Here is an 11,606-nt window from a genome sequence, read left to right as displayed (position 1 = left end):
TCAAACGACTAGAAACGACACGGCAATCCAAGCAAAGAATCACTCACAGCCTAGGCAGCTCCTCCCGTCGGTGTCTTTTGTGAAGGAAATCGGAAAGAAAGCTCCCCAATACCACTACCAATACCGATACCGATAACAATACCGATACCCCTCAATACCCAAATTGCTCTTAACTGAAGGAAACTTAAACACACAAAAACCACTTAAAGCATATTTATATATTATATACATATATTAAAAGAGACGAAAACAAAACTAGTGCAGCATCATCTAATGAGAGAAAGAAGAAAACATATTTATACGCAACCAACAAACTTGTAAATTATAATGAATGAAAAAAAGAAAGCGAAAATAAACATCATTTTTTAAAACTATTCAATCTTAATATATGTATGCAGCTATATGAAACCAACTTATAACATAATACGTGTACCATTGTCAGGCAAATAGCAAACAATAGCAAAGGGTAATTGTAATTGTTGTAATTTGAAGACTTGCTTATTAAATACTGTATTCATGGACTTCATGCTTTTTCCACTCAAATTGTAATTTCTTATTAAACATTTTTAAAAAAAAGCACGACTTTTAGCATACTTTTCGAATGCATTGTATTTGCTTGCAATCTTCAGTTACACAAAAAATGGTTAGCGGCAATATATGTTAATACTCAGATAATCTGACCAAACTGGAAAAAACTTCGTGCAATCCAGAAAATAAATAGGGAATAAGATCTTAACTTGTGACTTTTCGTAAGGAGATTAAGTTGTGCTTCCATTTGTAGCTACATGAGTGGGGAAAACAATGGCACTTTCAAATTTTATAGAAACAGAAGGAGCTTAAATAAAAAAGAGCAACGTATTGGAAAGACGTTTGCTCATCCAAAACAATCGATTTGTTTTGGTTCAACCAAATTGAAAGTTTATGGGGAAATTTTAAGACTTGTATTTATCGAAATTGTTTCCACCACTCTTAAAAACAGTAATAACAAATTCCACCTATGTTTTTCGAGAACTAACAGCCCTTGCAAATGTTATATCATTGTCATTTACGGTTACTGTCTTGAAAAGTCCCAACTTTTATTTGCTTTACCTAATTGTTTTGACGAATGCAAAGGCGTTTTAAGTGTTCTAATTAATTCTGTAAATCTATTGTTGTTCAAAATCATCTCTGCAAAAATAAAAAAAAAAAACTGCTAGTATTCCTGATAAATATTTTTGCTATTTGTTTGACAATGTCTGTATGTGTGCAGCTATATGATGTATCAGAGATATACAGTATACTTGTATGAATCGCCACTCAGCGTAGGCAGCTTGGCTTAGATCTGTTTTGAATGCACTTTTTTAATGCTAATATGTACATATATACACGAAAAGTATTTTGATATATATACACGTCTATGTATCGGATAAATCAAAACGTAGAGATCCCTTTTGGTAGTCGAATTAATTTGGAGCATTTATTTTTTGGATCGTTTCCTAGGTAATTTTTCGTTTATAATGTGCGAAGTTAGAGAAATAAATTTGTTAGGAAACTCTCCAAGTTTCCGCACAGATCTATCACTTGATAGGTAAATACTAATGTACTGAGCCATTTCTTTGATATTACGTGATATGAGTACTAAAAAACTACATACTAAGGAAGTTGCCTGCAGCTATTCCCACTTCCCACATCTCCCTTCCCATACACACATCTCCGACTCTGAACGAATTTGTTTTCCCTGAAGAGTAATGCTAAAATGAATAAATCGTATGGAATATATATTTAAACAAATTTTTTATACTTATTACAAATATACATATAACAAGGAAAACAAAAATAGCATTAACTATACAAGAACAAGGCAAATTTATCGTGTTTTTTTGCAATCTTTCTAGCATAAAACCAGGAAAAGAAAACTTAAAAAAAAAAACAGTAAATCAAATTTCAAATTTTACATGGATTACATTGCATATAAAATTAACCCAAATTTCCTGTATAGTTAAAAAAACTCATTTGTATTATATATAAAATATTAAAGATACACAAACAGAATACGCTAAAATTGACATTTCTATGATGAAAATGGAATCCGAAAACCAACAAAACCGCACTAGTTTATATAAAATAAAATATAACAAATTATACATACATAATGTACTTTAAATGTTGATAAACAAAAACACAAATAACCCATGCATTGATGATTTATATATTCAAGAAAGGAAATTTACATATTTGCGACACAAAAAGAGCAGAGCGGAGCAGATCCGAAGATAACAAAAATAAAGCGTTTAATGGTTGGCAAGCAAGCAGTGCACGCAGGCCTTTTGCTATTTGCAGGTATAGCAGTTAACATTGTTAACTGCGGCAAAGCAGTTTTAAAACAAAAGTAAATCGAAAAATATTTAATTCTAATAGATCGAAAAATAACGCGAGTGAAGAAGTCCCAGAAATATTTTCCAACTGGTGTGTTGTAGGCATTATATCGATTGCGAACGCGAAACAAGTAAAATAACAACAGAAATATTGTGTAAAAAATGATTTATTATTAATGTATAAGTATAACAGCAACAACAAATGATAACATTAAACGATGTAAGCAAACCAAGGAGAAAAACAACCAACAAAAGAACAAACACAAAAAAATGAAAATAAAAAAAAAACAAGAAAAAATTAAAACCGAAATAAATGAAAAATTATTGAAAAAAAAAAAAAAACGTTTTTTGTACCATATCTGGAACGATACTTAGGCTAATTAATGGAAATATTTTATGTTTAATTAATTATGATAAACTAATAGGCTCTGCAGAGAAAACAAAAGAATTAGACAAATTACGATGCGGTTGATTATACTAATTGACAGATCATGTGCCTCTAACAGTCACCTCACGATCGGTTCACGCTCCTCCGATCTGGTGTTACTTACTCATTTCACAAGCTCGAGCAAATCGCAGGCGCCTTGTTTCACGTCAATAGATTTGCACATTGTTTTGACGAAGCCAATAGTGCCGTTATAATTGTTAATTTACAGTAACTAAATTCCAATCTATTACTCCAACCATTTTAATTAGGAACTCGGTGTTTAAATATCTTCATATCTCCGAAACCTAACAAACTTTTACTAATAGTTTTCAATACATGAGATTGTGAAGTCTATATTTTAACGAGACTAACGATAGCCTACCATTACTTAATTTCGGTAGTTGGTAAAGTAACTTTATTATACTCATTTGACTTTAATACAAATACCTGTTTTTGGTAGTTGTTAAAGACACTTTGTTATACTCTTTTATACATATGTATGAATAATCATAACTATTTAATTCGTTGGGGCCCTGCATTTAAATCACAAATTTGTATTACCCATCAAAATTTCAAAATTAAAAAGAAAACTTAATCGAACAGTGTTGGGGCTTTTTCTGAATAATTTTCATTTACATGTTAATAGGTTATTTGGCATATAAGTGTAATGCCATATAATTTCTTGTAATTCCCGAAAGTTTTGGCAACCCTGATTCAGGCCATTACTAAAAATCCGTTAGTTATTGGTGCTACAATTAGCCGGGACGCAAACCGCAGAGCTTTTGCTTCCGGCCACAAAGTGGGGGCAAAGTAAAAGTCGCGATCCTACATCTTGGCTAAGGTCAGGCGCCTTTTAACGCTGGCCAAAGTGAACGGATGCAATTACTCAATTGCTCTGGCCTTTGTGCAATGCATCTGTGTTGCGCGTATATTGTGTGTGTGTGTGTGTACGAATGCTTTATGCTGGGCCCAAGACAATTAGCGCTATTGCCAAACGAGCAGCGGTACACACAGGTGAACGCTCGCAAGTGGGAGAGCGAGCTTTAGGAGCGGTTTCTTACCTGCTTAACCTGCTGCTCACGTCTGGTCTTCGTTAGTGGGAGCATGGAGCGTGGAGCGTCGAGCCCGCGCAAGATATTCAAGCGAACTACCAAATCCCGACTCCGTCAGTCTGCGAGGCCGCCTCAAGCGATCAACACCTGTGCGCAGTTAAATAAAAAAAAAACCAATTCAATTCAAATCGCAACCCAAGCCAGCCCAACCCAACCCAACCAGTACTACCAATTAGCAGGCTCTTAACTCAACCGAAGTGAAAGAAAAGTGGCTGAGAAAAAAAAAGGGAAACTCAGGCGGTATGCAAGTGCAGAAGGCAGCCCAACCAGATGAGCCCAACCCACCAACCCAGCCGATTGAGATTCCGAACGTAGCACATGCCGCTGGAACAGTTTTAGCCTAGAGAGTTGCTTTATTTTGGCCACAAAGTGGGCAGAGAGGAGGCGGAGACCTGCTGAGTGTGTGCACTGTGGAGAGTGGAGTGGAGTGTGTGTAGCTGGTTCGACAGATCAGTGGAAAACCAAACAAACTCAAACCGCAGCCAAATCGAAACAAAACAAAAGCGCCACAAACGAACAGCAGCATGAATCAAACGCAAGTGAATAATTTTCTCAAGTGCTTCCTGCAAATCGATGAGCCCGCCGCCAACCGCTGGGCATCACGTCACGAAGGGGAGGATCATGACGATCACGACGACCATGACCACGACCACGATGAGAATGTGAGTGGAGTGCTGGTGGCCAAGGTCACCGCCATGGTGGTGCTATTCTGCGCCAGCACCATCTGCGGCTCCATTCCCTTCCTGCTGAACCGTTGCTACCGCTGGACGGAGAACCAAACGAATGCCAGGTCAGCGATCGTTGTGAAATGCCTGCTGTACTTCGGAGGCGGCGTCCTGCTGGCCACCACCTTCCTCCATCTGCTGCCCGAAGTCCAGGAGGTGGTCGAGGAGCTGCAGGAGTGCGGCATCGTCGGGGAGCTCAGCTTTCCGCTGGCCGAGTTGCTCATGTGCTGCGGCTTCTTCCTCATGTACTTCATCGAGGAGGCCATGCACACGTATGTTCACCATCACCAGAAGGACGAGGCGGGTGCCGCCTTTGAGCGGGGTCACAGCATCCGGAATAGCCATCTAATGAAACCCACCGAGGGCACTGCTCCACCCACGCAGTCCTTGGCAGGCACCGCCGAACTGGGAACCCTCTCGGTGCAGAATCTCCTGCAGAGCGATCTGGAGCAACAGAAGTTCGCCTCCAAGCCACAGAGCAAGGTCAATGGACACGGACACGGACACGGACACAGTCATGGCCATGGACATGGCCACAGCCACCTGCCAGTGATGGCGGATGACGCCTCCGCCGGCGACATGCTGGCCTCCTCGCTGCGCGGACTCTTCATCGTGTCCGCCCTGTCGCTGCACGAGCTCTTTGAGGGCATGGCCATCGGCCTGGAGAGCTCCGCCAGTTCGGTGTGGTTCATGTTCGGCGCCGTGTCCGCCCACAAACTGGTACTGGCCTTCTGCGTGGGCGTCGAGCTCATTGTGGCCCGCACCCGGATGACACTGGCCATCGTCTACGTGCTGACCTTCGCCGTGGTCAGTCCGCTGGGCATCGGCATCGGCATCCTGATCAATCATGGCCAGGAGACGACCGGACCGAGTCTGGTATCGGCCATCCTGCAGGGCTTCGCCTGCGGCACACTCATCTATGTGGTGTTCTTCGAGATCCTCTCGAAGAATCGATCCGGTCTGCGTGCCTACCTAGCCCTCTTTGTTGGCTTCCTCGTCATGTTCGGCCTGCAGCAGTTGAGTGAGTATTCAAAATGAATGAGTTACACAAAATAGCATCGCAGAATCTCCCTTGATGATCGTTTTTTATTTGGTTTTGTTTAGTTAGTTTGAAACGAGAAAGACCGGAGCTTGTGAATATTCATGACAGAATGATTAAGTTCGCAAAACCAGTGAGCGTAATCATTATAAGCTTAATCTTAAAAACAAAAAAAAACTGTTTTCTTTTGTATTTTGCTTAGTCAAATGATTGTTTTGAGTGATATAGTACAAAAGCCAACAAGGACGTGTTTAAATCTTTCCATACTTAAATTTAAAATAGCCTACATTAAGTTTGTAAAATTTTAATTTAAAAAAAATCAATAATGATTATTTTGGTCCCAGTGAATTACATTTACTTTACTATGCTGTTAAACTTTCGTTTACGGAAAATTTATTTTTTTTAAGCAGTCACTTGTCTCGCAATACTAAAATTTACATCTGTAGATAATTGGTGTTAATTTACAAATATGTACAAGCAAATACTGGGCGAGATTCATTTACATATATATATTTATTAAATTTCTCGACACTTTTAACTTCAGGCACTTTTGCTCGATAGTTAATTTAATACTTTAATGTATTTGCTGATAATTTAGAGACCAGGCTTAGGGATAATTAGTACGATTGTCAGATGAGATTCTTCAACCGGAATCGATTCGGGTGAATTAGGAACAGGTTCTATATCGCTGATCCGCTGGAAGCTGCGTGGTTGGCCTTGTAAAAGACCTTGCTGCGATTTATTTTGCCAACCGACATATAAATGTGATTCTCTGTGTACCTAGCAAACAGATGAAATAAAAATCACATCCCTGACATGAAGTCATCGCAAAAAGTCCGGGGGTTGCCCATGCGAAAAAGTACCGTGAAAACCACACATAACTTCGGACAGATGAGCACGGGATGCAAATTCAGGAAAAAAAGTGTTCGCTACCAATATGTGATTAACCGAAAGTCGGATAAGTAAATATATGGGCAAGATAAGGACGGGAAAAAACGCTCATAAATCATAGCTTAGATTGGGGTGATTGAAATGCGTTCCACTGGTAGCGACTTCTGGCTACTATGACGAAAATGTTTAGCAATCAATGGAGGACTGTGTGTAAATAACCATGAGGAAATGGGGTCTGCCAGATTAGAATTGACTTATTTCACACTTAAGACTGTTCTACCTCAAACGGAAATTGGTCAATTCTTTTTCTAACTGTATATTGTTCCTTCGCTTACAGCTTCCGGTGGCGGACACGGTCACAGCCACAGCCACAGTAGCTGCTCATCGTCCAGCCACACAGACGATCACCATGAGACTGAGACCAGGTCGGGCTCGGGCCACGCCCACGACCATGAGCACGACCACGATCACCCACCTCACCATGACCACGCCGAGGAGCTGGCCACGGTCCACAACTACGAGCAGCAGCTGCAGCTCCTGCGGCAGGTGACCCAAAAGCTGCTCGAAGCACACCCCAAGAAGGACGCCTAGGTTGAAGACTGCCCAGCAGAGTTTTGATCTAATTATTGTATATGTATTTATGTAGACATAAACTGTAAGAATAGTGAAAGTAAAACCAAATTAAATATGACAATGTTATCTTTTATCGCCATTTTGTTTTTCAATTTATTTACAATTTTATAATACAATTTTAGCATGCGATATATATGGGTGTTTAATTAATATTGCTGGGCACACCCAGCCCTTTAAGTGGTTTTTGTCATTTATGGCACCCATAAACACGAAACTTTGTGTTATCTTTAAATTAAATATAGTTCAAAATGTTTTCTCAGAAATTTGAGTACCTGTTTATGATTTATTGAGCTGTTGTATTTTTAACCAGTTAGGGCCAACAAAGCACACTTATATTATTTAAGAAACTTTTCAATAATTAGTTTTTAAAACTTTTTTTTTTTAAAACGGCAACATGAAAAGTTTTGCATTTAATTTTACTACACATTATGACATTTGTCTAAAAGTCAGCTAACTTACTGGATTTAAAGTCATTAAAGAAACAATATAATTGCTAAAAAAAAGTATTGCACAAATAAAACTAAGAACAATAATTAACAAAATGTGCATCAAACAGGGTTTTTGGTTATCTGTATTTACGCTTAATATTTAAAAAAATCAAGATTGAAAAAAACTTTGTACATTGCCAAAAATTGATCAAATTTGCTCATATGTATATATTCTGGAGTGTCAATTGGTTTGGCTGGCATAGTAAATTAATTACGTTTACAAGATCCAGAGCAAGCTGTTTAAACGTGTTACAAACATATTTCTGGCATTTCAAACTGGCTTGTATTCTGAAGTTTGATTGCTTTCACGAATTTTTGTAGAATACCCGTCATAAAGCGAAGTACGTGCCTGGGCATAAAGTTCCCCCCATCAGATTTCAGCCAGGCCCCGTTTGGGGCGCAAAGTTGATTCTTGGCATTGTGAAATTTCAGCACGATATCTCAACAACAGTTGGCGAATCGTAAAGTGGGGTGGACTTATGAACGAGGCCTTGTTGCCAGGTCTCTGTTCATCATGTGATCGTGCTGCTTTTGTCGCATAGACCACAATAAACACAATTTCCAGCTGATAACTTCGGTGCTTGCGTACAATTTTAACACGATATCTCCACACAATGCGCAGACCGGTTTCAAGTTGTCCCCGCTGCTCTTTCCCACTGGTCCACTATCTCTTTTTTTTTTGTATTTTTTTGATAACTCAGATAAGCGAATGTTCTCCGCTCGAGCCAAACTGGCAGCCAGCCCAACATCAGGAACCCCTTCCCGCCCCCATCCCCACCGCTCCCCAACGGACGGATTGCAGCGGAAATTAGCGCGTCAAGTGTCAAGTGTGAATTTGTTAGGCGGTAAACATACCTGACAGCAGATGAAAACATCTCGGTGGCTTAATTAGCGCCATCGGGTGATCTTATTTACATCTGCTCTTGCCGATGTCGATGCCAAAACCGATGATGCTGTTGCTGTTGATACTGAAAGATACTGTTTCCAACGGAACTCCCCTTATCGGCCCGCCCTCGAATCGCTATCCGTCTCTAAACGCTATCAAGAGTGTCTCGGGGGAGTGCACACACCTTAAATTGTTGCAAAAGCCGCGGGGCTGAAGGCTTAACGGCAAACGGAACAGGTAATCTCTAATGTTCTTGCCTGATAGGCACAATATTATCATTTGAACCCAAGCTCTTGAACCAAATATACTAGAGGAGCGTTCGCAGTAAATCATATAAAACAATGGTATGCGATTGGCCTAAACAAAAGATGTCGACAAAAAATATAATTTTTATGTTTTGACTGACACTTGACTGAGGTACTGATAGCCGGTAGTGAGTAAACGTAATTTCCGAATTTGTATTTTTGGATTCAGTAAATAGCAAAGTAGTACGAATGATTTTAAAAAAGAAGGGGTTACATTTCCTTATCACAAAGGCATACCGAAATTTGGTTTTAAATCTCTAAAGATGTAACGTAAATTTTATTATTCTTTGCAAAGAATTCACGACTATGACTTTGTGTAAAGTAATTTCTTTAAAATTGTTATACTTTCCTACAAGTGAAGAACAAATAACGATTGGCTCAGCCTAAAAGTATGTGCTCTTTTTTTCCAACCAAAAATGAACGCACACTGCAGGAATGTCCATAACATAAAATGTGGAATTAGCTATAGGAACTCTTCGAGTTTACAAATCCGCTTATAGACATTTTCAATCCCGAAAAATAATAGTAAACTGTAGTATTTGTGATAAAATTTTATTATTTGCAACTTTACTTGATACTTTTTATAAATAATAGAATTTTTATATTAATTTTTAGTTAATTTTATGACATTCATAACGTGGCAGATACAATATATTTGTTCGTTTTCAAGCGGGGCTGCTACATAACGTCTTTGGGAATTCGGGTGGGGTACTTAACCATTATAACGTATCCAGTTCAGCATAAATACGGTTTTAGTTTTCTAATACACATTAACACTGATCTCTTAGCATTGGCCAATAAATACAATTTCTTTTGCATTTGCTACATTCAATTGAATTCTTTGCTACGTATGCTCAACTAATTTAACATTTAACCAATTTGCTAAATAATTTATTTAGTTTACGAAGAATTTCGGTACTAAATTTATGTACAAATTAGGTGACCTATGAGCTAATTCAAATGTTCAGCTCTAACTATATAAATATTGCAAGCCAAATGTAGCAGGGACTGGACTACACACAGTTTGGTTAAACGACTCTAAACGTAAGTAGATAGATTAAAACACAGTCTTATTTATGTATGAAGAAATCCAATAATCCAATGGGGCAAACCAAACAACAGGAGCAGGCTGGCAGGCAAGCAAGGTACGAAAGGTACGCATAGGATATGTGTGGTGGTCACTCGGTCCAGCTCAATCTTTAGGCCGCCGCCGGGGTCACAGAATGCGTGGCCAAGAATCTGGGGGTCTGCTGGAGGGGCTGCTGCTTCCAGGGACGTCGCTTCAGCTGCGTCTGCTGCGAACCAGTCAATCTGGAAGTGGTTCAAATTGAAGTCAAGCCCTTGGTTGATTTAGCTTGATTTAGCTGAACGACATCACTTACCGGTTGTATTTGGATAGCTTACGGCGCTTCATCGGCGGCAGTCCGTCCATGTCCAGTCGTGGGCCTACAAAGGCAAAGTTTCCCACTGTTCCCGCGAGGGGAGCTGAAATAATTGAGGCAACAGGAAATAACTAATGCTAGGTCATCTTGTCATGCTGAGACTCTTACAGTGCTTTCGTTTGTTGTTGCGGTGCACCTGATTGATGGGCAGCAGTGGAGCACTGGATCCGCTCTCCAGGTGCGACTGATGTCGGCGGATGCTGCAGCTGCGTCCCCGGCAACCCTTCAACTGGTCCAGCGCATCGTGCATGTGGGATCTCTCTCCAGGCGTTAGACTTGCTGCGCGATTTGTGGTCTCAAAGCGATCTGAAGAGAAAATATAACCAAGCATTCATTTGGAAAGTGTTTATTAATTCGAAAAGTTGTATTATATTTAATTAAAGGGTTACCACCAGTTGAAACGCAAAAATATATTATATAATATGTTATTAATTATATATATTATATACTATTTTTTTTGAACAGAAAATTTTTAAAATGTTTTAATTGATCAAATAATTATATAAAATTAAACATTAATGAGCAAAAATAATGTTTTAAAAATTGTTGTTTTTTCTCAGGTTTTGTCACAGCGAAGACCATTCGAAAACAAAAATAAATGTCAATAGATTTGGTTAAATAACACTATAAACTAGTCTTGCATTGTAGCGTTTATAATAATATTAACTTTTTATAAAACTTTGTGCATGGCATGCTAATTCTTAAAAAGATCGACTCAGTAGCCATTTCGAGGAAGTTAGTTTTAGGTTAGCACCCTGGCGAGTCATTAATTCCTTTCTAAGGCTAACATCCTTGTCACTTTTCTTCGGCTTAACTTGAATTTATAAGTACTTGCTTTTAAATAGTTAAAAAATATGTCAAAAATAAAGTTTTAAGGGAGTAGGTAACCCCTTAACTAAGGCTAATCTGAACATTTTTTCGGATTAACATAAAATGTCGAAATTTTGTTTGCTTAGGAATCTTACCAATGGTCAGGTTGTAGAAGGTAATGAGGCCTGTGGTGAACTCGCAGTACAGATAGTTGTGAGTGGCGTTGATGGTCCTTAGGCAGGAGTAGGTGTTGTTGTTGGCGTTCATGCAGAAGCAGAAGGGGCTGTCGTTCCAGAGGGGAGCCGTGCGCCAGTGCTGGTTGTCGTGGGAGAAGCAGTTCATCTTCTCGGACAGGCACTCCTTCTCCAGGCGGGCCTTCTTGATGCGCTTGCGCTCCTTCTTGCGCTGTCGCTCCTCCTTCAGCTTCCTGCGCGCCTCGCGGGCCATTTCCTTGGAGTCGGCATGGCTGGATACAAGGTCAGAGGTTACAAATT

The 11,606-nt window shown here is 39.4% G+C and overlaps 2 protein-coding genes across 3 annotated transcripts in view; one reads left to right on the top strand and one right to left on the bottom strand.

The window, feature by feature from the left end:
- Positions 1-3,871: 3,871 nt before the first annotated feature.
- Positions 3,872-7,242, top strand: LOC128265530 (zinc transporter ZIP1). Its single transcript, XM_053001605.1, has 2 exons — positions 3,872-5,639; positions 6,886-7,242. Exons 1-2 carry the CDS (start codon positions 4,418-4,420, stop codon positions 7,137-7,139), a joined length of 1,476 nt encoding a protein of 491 aa, XP_052857565.1. The 5' UTR covers positions 3,872-4,417; the 3' UTR covers positions 7,140-7,242.
- A 2,156-nt stretch (positions 7,243-9,398) lies between these two features.
- LOC128252874 (extracellular sulfatase SULF-1 homolog) overlaps positions 9,399-11,606 on the bottom strand; it is a 32,292-nt gene continuing 30,084 nt past the window's right edge. For both annotated transcript variants that reach the window (XM_052981028.1, XM_052981029.1), the window contains 4 exons: positions 11,268-11,578; positions 10,411-10,608; positions 10,243-10,345; positions 9,399-10,171 (listed from right to left, as the gene is read on the bottom strand). In XM_052981028.1, coding sequence (XP_052836988.1) covers positions 10,060-10,171; positions 10,243-10,345; positions 10,411-10,608; positions 11,268-11,578 — 724 coding nt within the window. In that variant the 3' untranslated portion in view covers positions 9,399-10,059. The remainder of the gene's footprint in view (positions 10,172-10,242; positions 10,346-10,410; positions 10,609-11,267; positions 11,579-11,606) is intronic.

This window comes from Drosophila gunungcola, chromosome 3R (assembly GCF_025200985.1).
Source record: "Drosophila gunungcola strain Sukarami chromosome 3R, Dgunungcola_SK_2, whole genome shotgun sequence".
In the NCBI taxonomy this organism is placed as follows: domain Eukaryota; kingdom Metazoa; phylum Arthropoda; class Insecta; order Diptera; family Drosophilidae; genus Drosophila; species Drosophila gunungcola.
The sequence above is the reverse complement of the archived record's forward strand: the minus strand, read 5'-3'. Positions and strand labels throughout refer to the sequence as shown.